Below are 22,947 nucleotides of genomic sequence, written 5' to 3'. Positions count from 1 at the left end.
CTCAATTCTTCATAACAGATGTGGCTGTGAGCTCATGGAGAACAGAGTAAAACTGAGACAGAGTCATTTAATTTGCTGCCATTTATATACTATATAAATCTTACATGCCGTATATACAGTGGGGCAAGTGCTTTTTTAATCTTAAAAAAACAAAGATCAACTTTAGACATCTCTGAACAACACAAACTGTATAAACCATACAGATTATTCAGATACACACTGTATTAAATACAGTCTTTCCCCACTCCCGTCTCCTGATGCAGGACCAGTGAATTATAAGTGTATCACAGTTTGATAGCATATCCATATTAAAAATAAAATCACAGTATGATTTTTGTCTGTAACTAGAAACTTGAAGGGATCAAGCTGACGACTCAGACTCCAATATCATATTGTCGAGACGAGACACAGTATAAAAAGTGTTAAGGTAATAAAAACATACTGTAGGCTTTACAAATAATGTCTGGATTATACATTCATAATGCAAATACTCATCATAACTGGTAAATTGATTGGAATAGTTCCACAAAGTTCAAAAACAGAACTTGTCTATAAAATACATCTTCAAATCTTGAATACAACTAAAATGTGAAGCAAATTAGTTTCTAGTATCAGACATTGCAGAGGAAGCCCTCGAAGGTCTGGATGAGAGCTTGGGTCTTTAAATAAGTCTTTAAATTAAATAGACGCACTGTCGTTTGTCCTTTTGAAGTTCATGGTTCCCGTTGGCCGTGCACCAGATGTCTAGCTTGGAGGAACATTACATGGAATACAAGTAGTCAACCTGAGTCTGTAGTTAAGCAGCATCTGAGATGGTCTATTCCAGGGCATTATTTTCAGTGTGGTTTTATGTACACGGTAATTTACAATATTCAGCAGTGTACAAAGAATCCATTTGGAATAAGGGCAATTAAGAAAAGGTAAAAACTGAAAAAAAAAAAAAGTTGTCCATGGTAAAGTCTGTACAGTATTTACTAAAGAAGCACCACGCAGTTTGGACAAAGTTATTTTCTATGTTTATAATTTAAGCTGGGTTGGGGATGGCTTCTGTTGAAGATGTTGAATCTGAAAGAAAAGAGGTACAGGCGTTAGCTGAATGGAGGCTGGTCTCTGGGTGTGCTCCCATAAATGAGTTCTCTACCTTCCTCAACTGGGAGGCCAGGGAGGCGCCATCTGCTGGGCCCCTCAGCTGTTAATCGCCTCAGACCTCAGATTCCACTTTGACAGAGCTGGAGAGGCTTAAAGTCTTTGTCTTCCTGACACCAACAAAGCCCGTTAATTAGCTGCAAATTGAGCTTCTATAGCAGCTCATTTTAAAGCCCTCTTTGCAGATTGGACGGGACAGACTCCTTTTTGCTTCACCAAGTGTGGGTTATGAGTTTCCTGTCTCTCAGGGCCATACAATAAAAACACCAGCAATTAGGACCCAGGCTATGGCTCTGACCTATATGATTCCTCTCTGCTCTCAGATATTTAACCCTATGTCTGGATACAAGTGAGTGTCACAGACACAGACCCCCAGGACTCCAATCAATCTTTTCTTCAGAAAGAAACCCACCTCTATCCACTCAGAACTTTTACAAATGACCAAAACACAGACAAGAAAACTGCTTACCATAATCTTTTTTTTTTTGTTATGAGGCTGGGGCGTTAATCACCTGGAAGGCAAAGTGAGGAAACAATTTAACGTGTGTGTACCTGAAGACTCGACTGCAGGAAAGGTCACTCCTACAGGATGAGCAAGCAGACACTGGCTTGGCAGTGCTACAAAGAACTCCCAACAGAGGATGTTCAAGAGCCACACCCAAGGACCAGGTCTGCCCCAGCATACAGCTGCACATCCTTATGTGAGGATGAACAGATGTCAGCTCAGAGGGCTGGAGGAAGAACTGGAGTTTACGAGAAAGGGTCAGTGGTGTTCAGAAGAGAAGTGTGGGTGCAGAGTAGCTGCAAACAAGCCACTAGTTTGAGACCACCTGATGTGTGGACTGCCAAAGAGCAAAAGGTTCCACTCAGGGCCAACACATCTGTAGCAACACACACGCCTTTTATTCATGACTATGATCTTTGGGTGTCTGAGGCAGAAATGACAAGCTTTTTATAGCACTGGCCCTTGATATAAAAAGATGATGAAAGTCATTTCAATGGGACAGGCCATGTCTTACCTCTACTGAGTGGTTCAAAACAGCACAACATAACACATGGACTTCAGCTAAAGTCTACTGAGCCAAAACCTGATTCCACACAGTGCTTCACTTGAACAAATACTACTATACTCAGTACTTGTTAGAGCCACTCTGAATTGCAGGTTAGGCTGTAGCCACAGGGCTACAGTTTTCCAGCCTCTGCTCTGGCCCCACTGACATTCCTATCCCATACGTTTTTTTACAAGCCAAATGCTATCTAAAGGAAAAGCTCATTAAAAAACGGTAGGAAGAGAAAGGGGCATCCACACACACTGGCACTCAGGTGGGGGAGGGGAACTCACCCTGAACTACAAGAAGGATCCAGCAAGAATCACCTCAGAAAACGGTAGCCTGGAGGGTACCATAGCCCCACAAGAAAGATACGTCTCTAGAGACCACACTACTGAGTTACGACTTAGCAACTGGAGTACACTAGGGCCTTTAGGGGTTCAGAAGTTAACACAATACACACAGATGTACAAGTAGGCGCATACAAACATACACAAGCATAGAATACTTTAAAAGCCAAAGCTCTACTGTGTGACACATACAGACTCTCTAAGTTCCAGGAGTCTGAGCACACATGGGCCCAGCTCCATGCAACTCAGGCCTTCAACAGAGGTCACACCATACCTCTGCTCATAGGGAGGATCTTGTTGTAGGGCATCTTGAGTCAACTCATAACATTCTGTGCCCCCTTACATTTCTGTGTTCATTACCTTTCCCAAACACGTTACTCAAAGAGCTGTGTCCTTAATTCCCAGTCTTCTTACCCTGGCCATACTCTGACAGATGACATCTGTCAGGCCGGCTTTCCATCCTTAAATGCTTAGATTTCTCCCGGAAAGAGCCACTGTCTTCCAGAGGCAGGCCATCGGCCAGCAGGAAGGTGCCCTCTGTTCTCCGGAAATGGCCGACAGCCTCATAGCTCAAGGGCTTCGGTAAATGCATCTCAACATCTTTCACAAAGTCCTCTGACTTCCTTGAATGTCTTTTCTTTTTCTTCTTCTTCTTCCGATGTCTATGGAGGTCAGCATCAGAGTATGCTCCCGAAAAATCGGATTCTTGCTGATGCCTGCAGAAGAAGCAGCCAGAGTTCAGCCCCAGGGAAAAACTACAATCCTGGCTCCCCATCCCCTGGGACACTAGCTATGTATCTGTGGGCAAATTTCTTCTGCCAACATGTTGTTTCTTCCCATGGAAACAAGTTTTAAGACCAAGGTCTTTAAATACAATACCATGGTCCTCAGCACGGTTTTACCCTAGCCAGACTTGGCACATTCTGCCATGTGCCCAGGCACAGAACAGAAGGCAGCTGTGACCTGCTGCTGTTTACAAATGGCTATCGCCGTCTCCCCCAGTTTTCATGGTAAGTGATATCAGCTAAAAGATACAAAACTTCATTCATGCTCATGAATCAGACAAATTAAGACAGTTGCCACTCCTAAGTGACACAAACCAATCACATGCATGACACACAGCCTATAAAATACCAGCATTGGGGACACTGAGGCAGAAGGATCTAAGTTTGAGGTCAGACAGCCCCCCCATATATATATATAACATTTAGAATTAAAATAAGAAATGGTGGCCTAAATAGGAGACAATCGTCAAAGAAATGGTGTGTCCTAAGCTCACTCCAATCAGGCAAAGAAGAAAATACAACAGATACAAAAACCATCATGACGTGTGTCAGGCCTCAGAGAGTTGTAGAGTCCAATAAATTAAAAGCTTTGTGAAACTTTAGATATATGTAAAACAACCAAATCTCAGAACTCCAGGGATTAAACAAAAACAAACTGGTGGAGCAAGATCTAGTATTGTCAGGAGAGAGCTGGCCACGCAAGCACCGTGGTCACGCCAAGCTCAGCCACTGGATCCCCTTCTCCAGGCCTCACCTGGCATCTCGATCCCGGTGTTTATCTTTGGACTTCTTTTTCTTCTTAGATTTCTTGTGCTTCTTCGCCCTTGGCTCTTCTAAAGCGTCCTTCTCCAGATTTTTGTGGGCTTTTTTTTCTAGGCGGCTATCATTTTCTGTAGTCTCATACCTCCGTTTCCTTGACTTGACACTTTCATGTTCATGAAAGCGATCAGGGAAGCTGTGGTTGCTGTCCTGCACAGCCAGCATGGCCTTCTCTTGGGGATGCCTCTCGATGGACAGGGCAAGGCCTGAGGCCTCTCGTGAGCTATGGAAGTGGGGCCGTTCCTTCCCCCGAGGTTGCGGCTCCCAGCCTTTCCGGCCCCAGTAGCTGTCTTTGTGTGGACGCCCAAGCTGAGCAGTGCGTTCATGCTCACGACTACGCAGAGGCCGCCACTCTCGGGCCGTGTATGGGGTGTACCTGTCGTGGTAATACCTGCATTTGTCCCACCTCATCTTGTCTGGGTAGAATCTCTCCCTGACCCAGGCATGCTCATTTTCCGAATGGTGGTACCGGCTCCAGTCCTGCTCTGGGCCATTCCTAACCCGTGAATGATGGTGGCTGTATCTGCTTAGGGAGCGGTGCTCAGGGCTGTCTCTGTCACCATGGCCCAGGTGCTGGCCCCCATTGCAGTACGTATTAATGGGGTGGCGCTCCTGCTTGGGCCGCTCTCGACTGTAGCAGCGTCGCTTCTTATAGTGGTGGTCCTCCGTCCGGGCCCTGCAGTCCCTCCCATGCTCCCCACTGGAGGAGCGCTCTCTCCGGCTTCGATAGTGTCCTCGACCCACTTTCCGGAGGCTGCTCACCTGTGCCTTAGCTGGGGAAGGCTCCTCAACTTTCCGGAGGCTGCTCACCTGTGCCTTAGCTGGGGAAGGCTCCTCAACTTTCCGGAGGCTGCTCACCTGTGCCTTAGCTGGGGAAGGCTCCTCAACTTTCCGGAGGCTGCTCACCAGTGCCTTAGCTGGGGAAGGCTCCTCAACTTTCCGGAGGCTGCTCACCTGTGCCTTAGCTGGGGAAAGCTCCTCAACTTTGGGTCCCACCTTGTTTCCATCACCTCTCTCCCCGGGAACCTGCTCAGCAGCCCCTTCACAAGAGCTGGTGGTCCAGTCAGGCTGAGGAGGGGGAATTGTGTCTGCAGAGACCTCCGAGCTTCTAGATGAATCTTCGGCCTCCTCGGACCCCTCTGTGCTGAGGTAAAGGAAGAGTTTCTGCTCACAGCCCTCGCCTGTGAGTACTGAGGGAGCCGGACTCAGTCTCTCCACCGCTTCAGCCAAAGTGGAGTCCTGCGGGTTCTCAGCTATTTCCCCTTTCACTGCTTGGGGTGGCTGGCTCGGGTTGGTAGTCAAGTCATCAGGGTCACACAATTCGGGCAGTGGGGTATCCCCCAAGGTAGTACCGGTGGTGTTACAAGGAGCAGTGATGGAGGGCAGAACCTCCACAGGGTTAGCTGAGATAGCTGAGACGACAATAGAGGAGTCTTCTTTGGTACAGTTGATGGTGGGCTCCTGGGGTGACATGGTTGTAGGGGTCTTCATGCTCCCATTGGTAACTGCCTCTGGTGTCTCGAGAGAACCATTCTCATCAGTGCTGGGCTCCAGCTGTGGCACAGGGTCCTTCGGGGGGCTTTCCCCTGTTGTAGTCCAACTACAGCCCCATCAAAACAAAGAAACAGAGTGATGGTTAGCCCGACTGCCCACAGGACTGAGGGATAGCTCCACTCAACAGTCTGTACTTTAAGCACAGCTGATGAAGCATAGTATCAAGTTTATCACTCCTGGAAACCAAGTTTTTCTTTTCCCTCAGTAAGTAAAAAGTACAATTTCTACCAGGACTACCTCCTATTTTCACAATTCCATAGTCATAGACACTTCACACTTTCAGGTAAGTGCCTAACTCATCTCAAGAGCTAAGTGAAGCCAGGAATGGTAGCTATACATACTTGTAACCCCAGCATTTGGGAAAATGGACAAGAATTAGAAGCCAGCCTGATCTACATAGTAAGTTCCAGGCCAGCCCTAAAAACGTCCAGGGGCTAAGGGTTGTGGCGCAGTTGGGACTGCTCACCAGCATACACACACCCCGGGTTCTGTCCTCAGCACTGCGTAGGACAGGTGTGCTGGTTCACACCTGACATCCCAGCAGTCAGGATGAGGCCATTTTCAGCTACACAGGGAGCTGGAGTCCCTGTCTCAAATCAAGTGTTTCAGAACACCACTGAACCTGTAAGAGGGTGTGCACGAGGACATGTCAGCTGAACCCATCAAGGGATCCTGACTCCTAGTTGCCAGGCTGGTATTTTACTCTTGTAAGAGGGAAGCTGACAAGATCCACAGATGAGCGTGCCCTTCTTTGCACTATCTGATGTGCTCACTTGCACTGGCACACTCACTGACACCACTCCTACCTCTCTTCACCCGATGGGCCCTTTGCCTGGTTGGTAAGCTTGAAGGTCTCGAGGACTTTGTCTTCAGGAACAGACTGTAAAGGAGCAGGCGTCACCTACAGTGAAACAAAGGAGCTTCAGATCCAGCGGCCAGCGCCATGCCTCATGAAATCCAGCTAAGCTATGATGCTGGAGCCCTCCCTCCCTGCCACTCACCTTTCCAGGAAGACCATTAAGTTTGGAAAAGAGGTTTTCTGTGTGTATATCGGGCTGGACCTGACAGCTGGCACTGTCAAATGCTAGGCCGTTCTCTCTCAAGTCGCTGCCTGCGCTATTAGCACCATTTAGCGTGACGGATTCTTGTAGCTCATGAGGGGAAGCCTCACTGTCCTCGTCTTTAGCTTCTGGCCTGGCACAGGGAGTGCTGGCCATCATGTCTACACCATTCTCCTGGGCCAGGCCCTTCGACTCCTCGTCGGACTCTTCTGAGGACTCAGCCCCATAGGGGACCAGCACACTGGAGCTCACCTTAGCCTTGCCGTTCACCATGGGCTTAGAACAGGGTTCGCTGGGGGAAACTGCTTTTGCTACTTTATTGGAAACAGATGTCATGGATGCGTTCGAGGTAGACTGTATTGCAGAAGGGTTAGTGATGGTAGAGGAGGGTGTTGCCTTGCTAGGGGCCTCCAGCGAAGGGCCATGGAGGTTGTTATTCAGCTGTGCCTGACCCTGGCGAACAGGCAACTTGTTGTGAATACTGATGGTAATTTTTTGTTTCTTGGGGTGCTCTGGAACAACTGAGGGCCTGCTGACAGACCAGTTTTGCACAGAAGTCGAGGCATTAACAGTACTGGCCCTATTGACGCTGGTGTTTCCGTTAGGGCTTGACATCGAACTACTTGGCGTGTCTTTCACTGGCGTGGTGCCATTCAAGTGTGGTGTAGTCTACAAGGAGGAAGAGAACAGCTGGGTCAGTATTCCAGACATAGCACACTTGGTAACTGACAAGCTTCGCCTCTGCTGTTTATCAGCAAATTCCTTCCACACTGCCACACTCCCAAGATGACCCAGACATGAACAAAATGTCCCTGAGAATTTTACTTCCCTTAGTCCAACTTTAATTAAGAACCCAAATCTCTAGTCTAAAGGAGTGTGAGAGTTCACAGTAAGAGGGGTCTTCTACACACGCCCTAAGCAGCCACTGGATTATTCCCCTACCCTGAGGCGTTTTGCAATAAAGGGCTGCAGTGACTTCAAACAGCAGATGAGGCAACTCCGTCAGTGAGGCCAGGTTTGGGACTCGCTTTCCTGACTCAAGAGTTACCTTCAGTACATGGGAAGGTAGCTGGGGTCCAATAAACCCTGGTGCTGCCTGCTTGTTGTTGACGACCCGCTGACTGATTCCTGGACGGGGAGAGGACTGGCCAGGACTATGGGTGGGATGAGCAGGTTCCCCTCCATTTTTCACATCATGTGACCTGGGGACAAAGAATAAAATGGCTTGTATGAGGAAAGACATCTCCTTAGAAGATATATTTACAAATTCAACAGTACCTAGCTTGTCAGACAGAAATGGGACATGGAACTTCCACGTCTCACGGACAGAGCTACACATCACCACCCCTATTAGGCTGTCAATGCTGGGTGCTGAGGCAGGACACGAGAAACTGACTCAATGAGCCCCCCACCCCCAAGACGTATTACATGGCTCTCGCTATCTTGGAACTGGGTGTGTAGACCAGGCTGGCCTCAAACATAAGAGATCCACCTGCCTCTGCCTGTTAGAATTAAAGGTGTGCACCACCACACCCAGCACCAACTAGGTCAATGAAATGTTGGTTTCAGGTTGTTACTGCTATTGTTTTGGAGACATGGAAATGGCCATTCTGTCAAGGTTGAATATCTGGGGATATTTTCAGCTACTTGGGATATTTTGTGGGACTGAGAATGTGGCTGATAGATGGGCTGGCTTGCATGTTTGAGATCCTGGGTTCCACCCCAAGTACCTAATAGAGGAGACAACGTGGAGCCTATATCGTATTTCTTCAGAAATAGCTGCAGGCTCATAACGCACCAGTTCCAACAGCAGACAGTGGGCGCAAGTGCTGGCAGAGCTTGACTGCTGGGGAGGCACTGACGGAGAGCACAAGGGCACAGAGCCCCCTTCCCATTGCCTCCACAGTCCCAGGCCACTCAGTTGCCTCCTCAGGGCTGCTGTCCCTCTTTCTATACTTGTCAGTGAGCGAGAAGCTAATGGCAAACTCATGACATGTACTCAAAAAGACCTCAGGCTTAAACACATGGCAATTCATCTTTAACTTGCTGTTTAAAAGGCAGCTCAAAATTAAGTATGTTGATGAAAGGAAGAGAAATTGATCCAACAGCAAAGCTAACAACTTGTTTTCAAGTCAATACCTGATATAAAAGAGCACATAAGCTTGCTGGTTAAGCACCGATCTAATATCACTGGTGGATACGATGGAATCATTCATCTGATACCAGAGGCCATTGCTAGCCTGTCAAAGAAACCACAAAGAGAGGCTGGATTTAGTCTGATGTCAAGGCCCACAGTCAAAAACCACCTAAGAGAAACAGACCATCACCCCTCACTGTAAAAGTTCCACTGCTGACCCCATGAACCCAGTGCTATCCCACAGAAAACTTACTAGCTGCCCGGCAGCATACCTTTATGTAGCAAAAGTAGTGGCCAGCATGACAGTTAAAACCAGTGTGTACCAGCACAGCATACAAAACATAAATAATTGGCTCTCCGTTGGGCTGAGACATATAAGGCCGAATATCAAGGTACTCAGGATATTTTACATCCTAAAAATAAACGGAAAGAGTTAGGACTGTTATTTTTGAAGACACAGGTGGCATATGTTTTCAGCTACAGGCGTACACATAAGGAGGGTGTTCAAGACCTAGAAGCCTTGACCCCAGAAAACCAATGAACAGAATAGAAGAGAGCTGAGGGCAATCCCATTTATGGGTCATAAATTAGGACCCACACTGTGAATCTTCAACAAAATCTCACAGTGACAGCTGCAGCCGTCACTCATGACCAAGTGACTCAAGCATGTGTTACAGCTCTTGCACGTTACTGTATCTTGGCCACTTTCACCATTAATTCGGAAGGAAAGGAGAAAATTCAAAGTACAGTGATTTAAAAAAAACCCTACAAATCATGTATATACCTTAGCAATTTTCCCGCCAGTGAAGTTGGCAAAGCGCTTCAGTGAAATGGTGAGAACATTAGAGGACCTATGGATGGTGAATCTCTTTGAAGCTGGAACCATTTTTTTACACCTTGAAACACACAGGAAGAAAAGGTTGGGATGTTTAGTGTAGATACTTAAGTCTTTTAGTTTTTATTTGTCTAAAACACCCTAAGTTAAAACAAAGAAACTAAATTAAAACAAGAACAGCAAACCAACTCTAAACCAGCAGTCAAAATAGTAAAATTAGAAATTCCAGGAGGGCTGGGTGTGTGGGCCAGTGGTTGAGCACTTGCCTAGTATGGACAAGGCCCCAGGCTCAGTCCTCCACAACACCCACATACATAGAAAGATATATAAACTGACTATTTAGGAAGATTAAAATGCAAAACCCAGGTTGGAGCACATAAAAGACCCTGCCTTTAAAAAATAATCCAAAACGCTGAGTAATTGATAACATTAAACTGGGGTAGGATGCAGTTCCATGATCAGGCACTTGCCTAACCCATGTGAGACTCTGGACTTCATACCCAATACCCCAAATGAAAAACAGAGAAAAAGAAAATCACCTAAAAAGCACTGAAAATGGAGTCAATTTCTAAATTAGAATAATCACAGGAAAGCACAGCCCTCTCCCCAAAGAGGGCGGGAACATGTCACCCAGTCATACTTGCTGCATTTGTACGAGTTTTCTCCATCCAGTTGTTCTGGCTTCACAAACTGCTCCAATGCCTTGGTAACACTCTGAGCAGCCTAGGAAATGGGCACAAACCTCATGTCACCATGAGCACTGCCAGGGGCTGAGATGGACAGACAAATGCACACACACATACCCCTATCCTTTGGCAGAAAAGCAAGAGGAAATGTTCACGTGATTTTTTGTTACTGTTTATCGTGTATCTACTTTTATACAAATACACAAAAAATTATGTCCCCATTTTAAAGACAAGCAGATTAAACAGAACAAAGTAGACTGCAGTTTGACTTACACTGGCCTAAAAGAGAAACCATCAAGGACCAGGCATGTAAACTATGGAATATCTACTTTCTAGACCCACTATGCAACTGTCCAGAGAACAAGGCTTCCAAGCAGAATCAAATGAAAACAGCAGACAGGTAAAAGGATAATCATAAACCATCTTCATAAAAGACAGCAATCTGGGGCTTGAGAGATGGTTCGGAGGCAAAGAATGCTTGCAGCACCCACAAAGGCTGCTCACATCTGTAACTTCAGCTCCAGTGGGTCCACCAATGCCCTATTCTGGCCTCTGCAGGTGCCCCCCCTCCCCACATACACACAAGATACACTCACACAGATACACATATATGGAAGTTTCAAAATATTTTTTAAAAAGCAAGCAATCTATTGTGGAGCAGCATAGATCACACCACTAAAGAATAAACTCTGAGCCGGGTGGTGGTGGCACATGCCTTTAATCCCAGCACCTAGGAGACAGAGGCAGATGGATCTCTATGAGTTCAAGGCCAGCCTGGTCTACAAGAGCTAGTTCCAGGATAGGCTCCACAGCTACAGAGAAACTATGTCTCAAAAAAACCAAAAAATTCCGAGGGACAGGTTTTGCATTTCTATGCATTATTTCTTTGTTTAGCAAGTACAGAACTACATTTGTAATCAGAAAAACAAAAGCTCCAAACAACAAAAACCAGGAGTGTGAAAAATTCAATGAGCTAAAGTTTCAAAGAGTAACAACCATCTATGTTTGATTGATATGAAAATATATAAACACCAAGGCTACGAAAGGATGTTTTTAACTTCACTACTGTTAAGTGCTGAGCTCACCTTAATCTCCAATGTTATGTCCAGATATGGATCAAAGGTATCTGAAACACCCTTGCAATTTAAACATTTGACTGAAATAAAAGAAAATATGAATAGTAAGTTCTTGCCTTACCGGCTACAGATAGGACAGAATACATTTCCAAATAAAGAACTAAGAGTACTAAGTGAAAAGGATGTACACTGTGGGTAGAAGTGCCATAATCCTAGCCCCTGTAAGCCACTGGCTGAAATATAAACTGCTATAACCCCTAGATACTTTATGATTCAGAAATTAGAAGCCTTCACTCTGCGCAAGCGATGGCACACACGAAGGTATCTGATTATGAATGCTCTCAAATCAGACACTTATCCCTCAACAGGAGATGAGATGGAGCTCTGACTGCACCCGTAAGCTTTCTAGCAGGAAGAGAAATATGAAGGGCTTATGCACAGTATGCCCCAGCTCATTCAGTACCAGAAGGATGTACTGAATCTGGTCGGACCTGCGATCTTTTCATTGTTACCCACCCCTACTGTTTGCATTTTAAAACCATAAGCATGTATGTTATGATGAATCTTCAAAAAAAGTTTACCTCGCGATCTTAGGTATCCTCCAAATATCTGGCAGACTAGGGTGGTAGCTTGGGTGTGTCTGTCCAATCTGAAAAACATCCAAATAGTGACATTAGAGGAGAGCTCGGCAAATACTGTGGCCGGATTTTAAAAGCATCTATGTTTATAAAGGAACAACAATTCGAAGGAGAATCACAAAAGATGATGACGTCAGAAATGCATGGCAGCTGGAGACTATCCCACTGTGAAGACTTGGTGAAGGATGCAAGGACTTGCTATGATGGCTGAGGTAGAGAACTGAGAAGATGCTCTTTACAAACCTGCACTTCTTTCTTTGCTGAGGCCTGGCAAGGGGAGTTAAGGCAGAGCACCTTCCTCTGTTCAACACTAACGGTACCCAGAACAATCCTTAAGACTTGAGACAAAAGAGCAAAGAGGACCATGTACAGGTGTCTGGAACACAACAGGTGGGTTGGGATCTTTCCTAGTCTTCCTGAGTTTTAAGAAGCTACAGAACTGATAACTGAGGGGGGTGTGGAGGGCAGATTTCTGAGTCTGGAGATGAACATGGAAAGCATTAGGCATTGCTAAAAGGAAAAGCAGCTAGAATCAGACCTGGAAACTAAACAGCAGCAAGACTACTACCCAGCATGTAAGATCAACAAATTTGGATGGTTACAATAAGTCCATTTCCTGACTTTTAGTCTTTTTACAATGGTGCAAATCAGGAAACGGAACCTTCAAAGAGACAAGCTGAAAGCATGACGTCATGAACCAACATCGACTCTGCTGTACTTACTTATTGCTGCCATTTAAACATGCTTTCTGCATGGCATCAACTGTGTACTGAAGAAATTCATGGGCATCTTCTTGGTTTCCAAAACGGAAATGTCTAGCTATACCTGTAAGATTTGAAGAAAGACAGGCCTTATTATTACATACCCTGTGCCATGGTGACATCCCTAAAAGATACACCTGGAACTATGTCCCTGGAAAAATCCCTGAATGACCTTATTTCTTGAGGCTTAGTCTTATGGATCTCAGGCAGGCGTCAAACACTGCACTAACTGAAGATGACCTTGAACTCCTGATGCCCCTGACTTTAGTTCCCAAGCATCTCTTATTTTCAACAACTTTTTAGGCAAAAAGATTATAGCTTGTCACTGTATAACCATATACCTTTCTATAATTACCCTGAATGGGTTTTATATTGTTATTACAAAATTGGCTAATTAAAATGATAAAAAGATATAGTACAAAAAGCACATTGATATGCTGGGCATGATAGTACAGGCCTGCCTATGCTTTAGTACTTGAGATGTGGAAATCAGGTGTTCAGAAACCATCCATGGCTACACAGAAAGTTCAAGACCAGGCTTGGACACAGGAGACCCTGTCTCAAAACACATGAAGTGTGTAAGAAAACTGTATACAAGCCCTGAATGGTGTTATACACCTGCAATCTCAGCACCGGGGAGGATGATGCAAGCAGAGTGCCATGAGTTTGGGGCCAGCATGGACTACAGAATGAGCCCCTCTCTCAAAATACAAAAGGAGGAGATCTGGACGACAACAAATAACTAGACATGGAGTACCGACAGGAGCTACTGCAGTTGAAACTTACGTCGCATTTCATTGATGACGAACATCGGCTTGATAACGTCTCCAGGGTTGCTGAGTGCCTGGGTAATGTGTGTTTGCATTATGCACATCATACAAAATCCTTCTGCGTGGCCTGCAAGATAATGAGAATCCAAATGAGCAAAATGTGACAATATACAATAGGAAGGTAGATCAGAAATGAGGGCAGACGCCCAGAATGCAGCAACAGTGCCAGTTACCATGAGCATGCACTGAGCTGCTGCTATCATTTAATTATCTGGGAAGGTTGGGTGAAAAGTATATACTGATGACTTTAAGGACCAGAGAAGAAATGTGCCCAAAGTCAGGTATTTATTAAACAGTAAAAATGCCGAATTTTTCCGTGAAGAAGGCTGCTCTGAGCACATAGTGTCAACAACTACAGCAGCAGAGACCTGTGCAGCACAGGGACAGGCACTTGCTGAGCATGAGTGAGACTGAGTTCAATCCCCAGCACTGAGAGGAAAAAAAAACTTCACATTACAAACAAAAATTAATTAAAAGGAACCACTGACTCAAAAAAAAAAAAAAGGAAATGTCTAGAAGAAAACAGAGCAAAATATCTCTGACCTCAGACTGAGTAAAAATGTTTACATTTTATTTACTGCACGTGTACGTGTTTGGACGCACAGGCCAGTGTAGAGGCAGAAGACACGGTGGGAGTCGGTTCTCTCCCTCCACAACAGGAGCCCCAGGTACTGAACTCAGGCTGTCAGGCCTGGGGGCAAACCACCTGATTCTCCACATCATCCTGCCAGTTCAAGATTTCTTAAAGATTTAACATAACTGATAAAAAATAAAAAGTAATGAACTACAAATAATAAACTTTCCAAAAGACACTGAGATGAAAGACACCTATTGGAGAAAACACAAGTCTCAGTCTAATAGTTCCAAAATATATAAAACCTCCAAAATTCAACAACAGGAAAACCAGCTAGTTCACAGCGAGGCAAGATTAAAAGGGGCAGGGGGAGCTGAAGATGTAAGTGCAATTGGCAGATTGCTGGAGCCCTGTGTTCTATCTTCAGCACTCTATGAACAGGACGTGGTGATGCACACCTGTAATCCCAACTCTCAGGAGGTAGAGGCAGGAGGATCAGAAGTTCAAGGTCATCTTCCACTACACAGTCTACACTGGCCTAGGACCCTATCTCAAGGGAAAAAAAAAAATAAAAGATTTTTCCCATCATTACTAATTAGGGAAGTGCAAATAAAAGTCACAACAATCAGAAGACACTACTAAATATTCCTGAGAATGGTCACAATGGTGAAGACTGGGGCTGAGGGTATAGCTGAGTGATAGAGCATTTGCCTAATAAGAAGGAGACCCTGGGTTCAATAAATAAATAAATAAATGAACAAATAAATAAATAATCAAAATCAAAACCCTGCTCATACCCTGTGTTTAAAAATGCATGGTGCAAATAGAACCTTCATCCCTGCTGGTCAGGGCTTAAATATCACAATCCCTTTGGAAACAGTTCTGAAGTGTAAAAGTTATGTGTCCAACACAGGATGGAGTCATTTCATTCTCACCCAAGAGAAATAACATATTTGTTTTATAAAGACAAACAAATATTTCTATCAGCTTCTTTTTTTGATTATTTATTGGAGACAGTGTCCCAGGTAGGCCAGAATGGCCTGGAACTCTGGTTTGGGGCTTTTTGTTTCTTTGTTTTTCAGAGTGAAGATTAAACCAAGGGCCTGGTGCATGCTAAGAGAGCATACTACCACTGAGCTAAATGTCATGCCCACGGACATGGAACCCCACATCTATTTCATGTTCACTTCAGAGGAAGACAGCAGTGGGGAAGCACAGCACAGAACTGAAAACATGCACACCAGAGCACACAGCACTCACATGTCTTGGAGTGCTCATGAGATAACATGTAATTGGCGAGGGGTGGTGTGTAGGTCAGACACTGCAATGCAGCATTGGCGAAACAGGTATTGCCCAGATTCTGGAGCCCAGCGCCAACTCGATGAGATTGTTGCCACTTAAGACAAATCTTTTCAGATGGAAACAGAACCTTTTGAGGAGGAGCAATGCCATCACCTAGGACTTAAAGAAAACAGAGCAAAAAAATTGAAAACAAAGCCTTGCACACTTCATAAGCAAAACTCACAGCAATGCCTGAGTCTGGTCAAGATCCTACACCTCATTACCAGCCTGCCACACACACGGAGGAGAAAGTCACACTCGAGTCCAGAGTCTGGGGTGAGAATAACTCCACTCTCATTTGACTTCTTTAACAAATCATTTTCAAAGACAAGGGATGGATAAGAAAGGATCTTAAGAGATATAAATCCACTTACTGTGTAGTATTCATTTAAACTAATTAAAAAATACAAACTGGATTTGTGTGTGTGTGTTCCCACATTGTATGCACAAGCACTGGTACCCATGAAGGCCACAAGAGGCCTTTATATTTTCTCATACTTTATTTTCTACCTTTATATTTTCTCATACCTTTTCATAATAAGGGTCTGGGGATATAGCTCAGTTAACAGAATGTATCCCTAAAAGGCACAAAAAGTCCTGCGTTTGATCCCCAGCACTGCCTCTCATCCTAGCACTCAGGCGGTAGAGACGAGACTCAGGAAGACAAAAAATATCAGGCCAGGGCCGGGCGGTGGTGGCACACACCTTTAATCCCAGCACTCGGGAGGCAGAGGCAGGCGGATCTCTGGGAGTTTGAGGCCAGCCTGGTCTACAAGAGCTAGTTCCAGGACGGGCTCCAAAGCTACAGAGAAACCCTGTCTCGAAAAACCAAAAAAAAAAAAAAAAAAAAAATATCAGGCCAGTTTTGGCTACATAATGAGTTTGAGGACAAGATAAAGTTTATCCTTCAATAAATTGGGAATTTACAAAAACCACTCACATCCCGATAACTAAAGTCAGTCCACCCTCCTATCTGCAACCCAGGCTAACAGTGGCAGGTGGGTGGGTGGAGAATGATTGCTCACTAGAAGGAAATCAAACAGTGCCAGTCTTGAAAACCACTGCCTTCCTCAAACATTCGCACAGGAGTTCCTGACAGTAATTCTGCAATCATACCTTGATCCTTTGGGGGTGATGGTTTTGATTTATCAGGTACAGATGAATTGGAATAAACTACAGCACCAGGCACTGGCCCTAAAGAAAGTGTATGATTTGAAACATCACTTATTGAAGACACGGCACCCCAGCTGGCAGAGCCTGTGTCCATGTCTTCAGGTGAGACCGCCTCAGAACTGCCAGGCTGGTTCTGACAGGTTGATGGGTCTGAAGGTTCAGTTTTGTCAACTATGGTCATTTTTCAACCCTGTAAAAGACAAAAAGTATGTTTTGTTATTTCAAAGGGTGAGGCAAGCAGTCTACATAAGTAGCCACTGTATCTTGGAAATTTTTGACTAGCCATTTAAAACTCTTTAAACAAATCACCCAAATATAAAACATTAGTGGGGGTAGGGATGTTGCCTAGAATCCAGGAAGCCCGGGTTTTATCTCCCATATCTCATAAACTGGACCACCATAGTGGTGCAAGCCTGTGATCCCAGCGTTGGAGAGGTGGTGGCAGGAAGAGCAAGAGTTCAATACAAGACTGTCTCAAAAGCAGCAGCAGCAACAAAAAACCCATATCCTATACCAAATCCCCCAAATCATCTTTCAGTTTATAATTAGGCATCTCAATTCACAATTATATATATTTAAATAAGAACCTTTCTTTAATCTCTACTACTTAAAAGCTAGGAATATTCTACACTTTAATTTTTTTTATTTGACTACATTTTCAATTTATACACCATTTCAGGGGAAATCTCAATTACATAAAGAGAATATTTAGCTTTGATTTTTAACTCAAAGTCTAAAATACCATTGTATGAAATTTGAAGTTTTGAAAAGTTATAGCTACAGAAAAGTCTTACCAGTGAAATTCATTTTCCTGAAGAAGTCTATGTATATGGATTAACTTTTAAAATTAAACCTGTAATTTTACTAGCATCAAACTTTTAACACAAATGCGTTTAAATTTAATTCTCTCTGGATCTTATTTTCAAATATACTAATTAAGCTTTTTTTCTATGTACTGGGCATCATATTAATTGCTGAATACATACTAACTTGCTAAATTTTCATGATGAACCTTTCATCAGTCAAAACCTGCAAGGTTTACAATGAAGTAATAATACAACTCAAACTAGTCAGTGACCAGGACTAGAGAGCCAGAACCAAGAAACCCAGCTGGGCTTCTGTCTAGCCGCTGCACCACCCGGCCAAAAAGCACTTTTAGGAATGGTACAGGCGCCGGGCAGTGGTGATGCCTGCCTTTAATCCCAGCACTCGGGAGGCAGAGGCAGGTGGATCTCTGTGAGTTTGAGGCCAGCTTGGTCTACAAGAGCTAGTTCCAGGACAGGCTCCAAAGCTACAGAGAAACCCTGTCTCAAAAAAACCAAAAAAAAAAAAAAAAAAAAAAAAAGGAATGGTACAGGCAGCCACACCCTGAAGAAGACGTCCCTGTAGTGCTCTTCTTCCTAGTATCTGGACGTGGCACGCTTTGGTCTCTGAGGGCTCCCATCATAGGCTCATCCATTTCAGTCCCTGCTCTATTTGAGCTCTTGCAAGCTATTATTTTCCATCTTTCTACATCTGGCCAGTAAACTTTCAATTCCCAGGTTTAGAATTCACTCCTCTGGCATGCTTTCCGTAACAATTCCTTTCACCCCAAGACTGGATTAGAAACCCATCCTAAAGGGTTTCCTTGACAACACTTTTCACCCCAAGACTGGGTCAGAAACCCATCGTAAAGAAAGACTCCTTGTTCAGTAAAAACTTACTCCACCCTACCTGGCATGGGGAAGGCTTTCCAAACGTGTTAACAAATGAATGAAATCATGCAAACAGGAAGTAACTAGTGTTTGCTTTTAGCACCAGTTTGTGCTGAGTGATTTATATAAGGTATCTCATTTAATCCTTTAAAAACTCTGAATTAAGGAAGTACTCTAAACTCTGGCCTTTACAGAAGGCAATGAAATGTTCGTGTACTTGCCACCTCAGTGACAGTGTCACCACGTGCTTCTACTCACAAGGTTGTTTCTTAAAAACTTCAACCTTCTTGTTTACAATTTTAATTAAAGTACAATGTGGGGACAGTTACATAAAAATAGAAAGTCAATTATATCTGATTCGAATATTTAATCAAGTAAAGATAAATGACCTTCATTTACAAGAAAGACTGAACCTATTAGCCAAATAAAGCTTAAACTTTTCTCATCCTACAGGCAAAACAGAAATAAAAAGTATACTGATGAAAGGAAGGAAAAAAGGAACAGGAGGGAGAGTCAAAGGAAAAAAGTCAAAATTGGGTAATAAGGAAAGACTAATCTATCCTTAGTAAATTAACATTAATAACAGTAAAAGTCCTTGATTTTCCTGGGATAAGCAACCTTTCCAGACAATGATTAACAATTAAATAAAACATCATTATTCTAGGGAAAGTGGGGCAGTACGCTTAACAGAAAAACACAATTCTAGTCATCAGTAAGTATGGTATTGTTTGATTCTGGCAATACTAACCAAATCCATCATCATTTTCATTTTGATATTCAGCAATGAAATCTTACCCTAAAATTATCCAGTACCAAACTAAACTCTGCCTCTTATAGAGATAACCTTACTTAAAACCCAATACTGTGTAAGACAAGATTCATGTGACTTCTGTTCTTTATTCTAACTAAAGCTTCTGAAAGTTAGTGTTCAAAATAGGACTACGAAAGTAACTTCAATGAAAGTTGAGCCTTTCTCCTGACACCCCATGATATACAAAGTTACCAGAGACCATTTAAAAAGACTATCTAGCAACCAGAACAGGGACCAGAGTTGGATAAATGTGCAGGGCTAAGAACCTTTACTTGGTTATGTCTCTTTGATGGGGGAGTAAATGCTAGGCTACTGTTAACCCTTTTCAGTATAAAAAAAGGAATACCACAACACACTGTGTCACTCCACACACACTGAAGGAATAAGGTCGACATACATACACAAAAAACTTATACAATTCTTCATAAACAATATAATACAAGTGCTTGTAACATTTCCATCTTAAGAAACTTTAAAAAGATACCATTTTAATTATATTTAGGTAAACGGACTGATTAGCCTTAAACCTTTGCAAATCAAGCACTTGCTGTAGTCTTGATTCAATTACAGAAAAGAAAGTGAAAGTGTCCTTAAGTAAAAACAACTGTAACTGATTATTCAGAGACCTATGCACCTGAATGAGTGGCATGGTAAAGCCAAATGTTTAAGATTCACACTTTGCAAAAAACGTTATCCTCCATAAACAGCTATGAGAATCTGAATCGGGTAGTTACTTTAAAAGGGGCGTTAACTAGTTTCTCAACACTTTGTTACTTGAGTGCATTTACTTGAAAGAACCAAACAAGCAAGCCCTAAGGCCTTCAAATATAAAAGAGCTATTCAACAAAAGTAATCTCAACTGTATTCATTCTAGGGAGGTTAAAGTCCTAGATTGTAAAACTTTGGTCCCGTCAAATTTTCATTTTAAATATTTGAACCCGATCCCTCCCACCCTTTCCCCCCCCCAGGTAAGTTGGTTCTTCCTGCCCCAAAGATAAAGAACGTAAGGGAGGAAGGCACACTTGCTTTATTTCGGAGGAGAATGAACTACGGGGCTCCTTCCCCCCCCACCCCATCCCCGGTCGCCCGCCTCTCCTTCGGGTGCCCGCTCTGGCGTGGGCAACTCGGGCGTTCTGCGAAGCCGAGTGGCCCGCGCCCGGGTGGGAAAGTTTGTCTGGGGTAGGGGCGGGGTGGGGGTGGGGAGGCCAGCCCCGAGCTCCGAGGGCCGCCCTGGGGCCGGAGGTGGCAGTCACGCGGGGGGCGGCGGGCGGGCCACGGACGCCGGCTACACTGTCCCGGCGTGCACACGCCCACCCCGGCAGCTCCAAACCCGCCCGGCGGCCCGAGAGCAGCCGGCAACAGGGCGGCCCGGCCACCGGGCCGAGGGGGCGGGCTGGGGCCGATGGGGGTGGGAGCGCGGTGGCCATGGCAACCAGGGGGGTCCGGCCCTCCCCGTGCAGCCCCAGCGCTGCCTTCGCTGCGAGCCCTCCCTCCCGCCTTGGCCGCCGCCTCCTGCTCCGCGGGCCTGGCTCGGCCGGGCGGCAGCAGCACCCGTTCCGCAGCCGTGGGGTCCCCGGGCAGCCGGGTGGCTGTAGAGGGGGCGGCGGGAGAGGGGCCGCGCCAGTCCCGGCGGGCCGCGGCCGGCTGAGGGTGGCGGGGCGGCTGAGGCCGCGAAGCCAGGACACGCGGCCGGGCCCCACGCCAACCTGCAGCGAGCGGGAAGGAGGCGGGAGCTTACCTGACCCGGCTCGGCACTCGCTCCATCCCCCTCGGCCGCCGCCGCCGCCGCCGCCGCACACAGCCCAGCCGCCCGGCGGGGGACAATGACGTGCCTCCATCCGGGCACCGCCGCCGCCGCCTCCGGGTCAGCGCCGCACCCGCAGCTCGCCGGCCGGGCCGCCAGGGGGCGCGCCAGGGCCGCGCCCGCACGCGCCGCCACCACGGCCTCCGTCGCCCAGGGGCCGTCGCACAAGAGGCGCGGCGCGCAGCTAACGGGCCCGGCAAGCGCGGGAGGGGCCGTCGCCCAAGGGCGGCGGGGGGCGGGTTGGCCTCGCGCGTCAGCTAAGCGCCGGGCGCCGCCGGAGAAAACACACTGATTGGCCCGACGCGCTGATTGGCGGGGCGCACTGATTGGCTAGGCGTCCGGCAGCAGGACGGGGAGGGGCCGCTTCCGTTCGGAGTTACCGGAGCTGCCCCAGCTGGGGCAGTAAAGCGAGAGCTCACCTGAGCTTCCCAACTGTGGAGATTGATGCCTCTCCTGCGCTTGGCCCTGCCGACGGCGGTGGGGACCCTGGGCTCCACGACCTCTGGCTTTTAGGCCCACGGGCCATCACTGTAACGGAGGCTTCGCTCTTCACCCTACGGAGCCCGGCTGTGCAAAGGGACAACTCTTGCACCCCGTCGACATTTAAGCCTTAGCGCTGCAGTGTTTGGGGCTACTGGGTGGGCTCTTGCATCTCAGTGCTATTTCGTAGGTCTCTAGGCTGGACGAGAGTAATATATCCTTGCATCCTCTCCTTTACAGCGCCTGCCTGTGGCGTCCATTTAGGACACAGCCCTGAAGTGCACTCACTGCTCACCCAAGTTTTTCACCCCTTACAGCACCAATTCGCTCCACTCTACTGATCCAAGGAGCCGTGGTGCTGACTAACTACTCCCTTGTCTTCTCACTCACTAAGCCTAGTCTAATTGACTCCATCGGCACTCCATTCTGGTTTCACTTTACTATTGTGGTCAGTTTTTTTTGTTTTTTAAAACACAGATCCAAAGATATTTCCCCTCTTCAGAGCCTTCCTCGCGCCAGAAAAAAGGCTAAACTCCTCAGCTTGGGTATTGAAAGTCCCTTGATTCCCAGTACAGGTGAGTCTGAGACAGGAGGATCACAAATTTGAAGGCAGGCTGTGCTACATAGTTAAATCCAGTCTCAACAAAACTGAAACTCCACATTTCCTTTTTTTTTTTTTTTTATGTGTTCCAGCCACAGCCCGCTCTGCTCACCTCACCATTCTAGGTCCTGTGTTTGTAGATAGGAAGCCTATACCTACACATTCTACCAATCTTATTATTGTCACTGTAGGTTGATTATAAAATTTCTGTTATGTATTTGGAGCAAAAAGCTGAAGTACTTGGAGGAAATAAGGGGAAAGAGAGTCCCAGTTGCTCAGATTCAGCATCTGTCAAGATTACCACAACTTTCTTCTTTACAAAGAATGGTATTGGAATTTCACCATCATGGACCTTTTAACAATAAGAGATTTGCAAAAGATGAGGTAGCTTATGTCTGTAATCCTGGGATTCAGGGGCTGAGGCAGAAGGATTACCATGAATTCAAGCCAGCCTGCACTACATACAGAGTGAGAGCCTCTCTCAAATTGTGTACACACACACACACACACACACACACAAATAGTTTTTTCAATGTGATGGAGCATGTCTGTAATCCAGTTCAGCCAACACTACATAGTGAGACCCTGTCTCAAATATGAGCTGACATTGATAGGCTCAGTACTTTGCTTGCCTTTTCCAAATGCGTTTCAGGTACTAAATCCAAATACTAAAGAACTGAGGAACTAAATTGTTGCTATTCATCTTAGCTTTGTGGTATTTCAAAATGTTTCCCTTTGAAGT

At 45.6% G+C, this 22,947-nt stretch overlaps 1 protein-coding gene across 2 annotated transcripts; it reads right to left on the bottom strand.

The window, feature by feature from the left end:
* Positions 1–66: 66 nt before the first annotated feature.
* On the bottom strand, positions 67–21,170 carry Usp42 (ubiquitin specific peptidase 42). Of its 2 annotated transcripts, XM_075973648.1 has the most exons (18): positions 21,059–21,170; positions 16,759–17,005; positions 15,562–15,762; positions 13,684–13,794; positions 12,859–12,961; positions 12,080–12,147; positions 11,508–11,578; positions 10,377–10,459; positions 9,686–9,797; positions 9,174–9,314; positions 8,904–9,004; positions 7,813–7,966; positions 6,705–7,433; positions 6,510–6,604; positions 4,085–5,749; positions 2,960–3,261; positions 1,616–1,658; positions 67–1,065 (listed from the first exon to the last, which is right to left on the bottom strand). In XM_075973648.1, exons 2-17 carry the CDS (start codon positions 16,994–16,996, stop codon positions 1,651–1,653), a joined length of 4,182 nt encoding a protein of 1,393 aa, XP_075829763.1. In that variant the 5' UTR covers positions 16,997–17,005; positions 21,059–21,170; the 3' UTR covers positions 67–1,065; positions 1,616–1,650. The 2 variants fall into 2 exon arrangements, with proteins under 2 accessions (XP_075829763.1, XP_075829753.1); XM_075973638.1 differs by lacking the exons at positions 67–1,065; positions 1,616–1,658 and having other exon boundaries at positions 2,853–3,261.
* Between the last annotated feature and the right edge of the window lie 1,777 nt (positions 21,171–22,947).

This window comes from Microtus pennsylvanicus, chromosome 1 (genome assembly GCF_037038515.1).
Source record: "Microtus pennsylvanicus isolate mMicPen1 chromosome 1, mMicPen1.hap1, whole genome shotgun sequence".
Classification (NCBI taxonomy): domain Eukaryota; kingdom Metazoa; phylum Chordata; class Mammalia; order Rodentia; family Cricetidae; genus Microtus; species Microtus pennsylvanicus.
The sequence above is the reverse complement of the archived record's forward strand: the minus strand, read 5'-3'. Positions and strand labels throughout refer to the sequence as shown.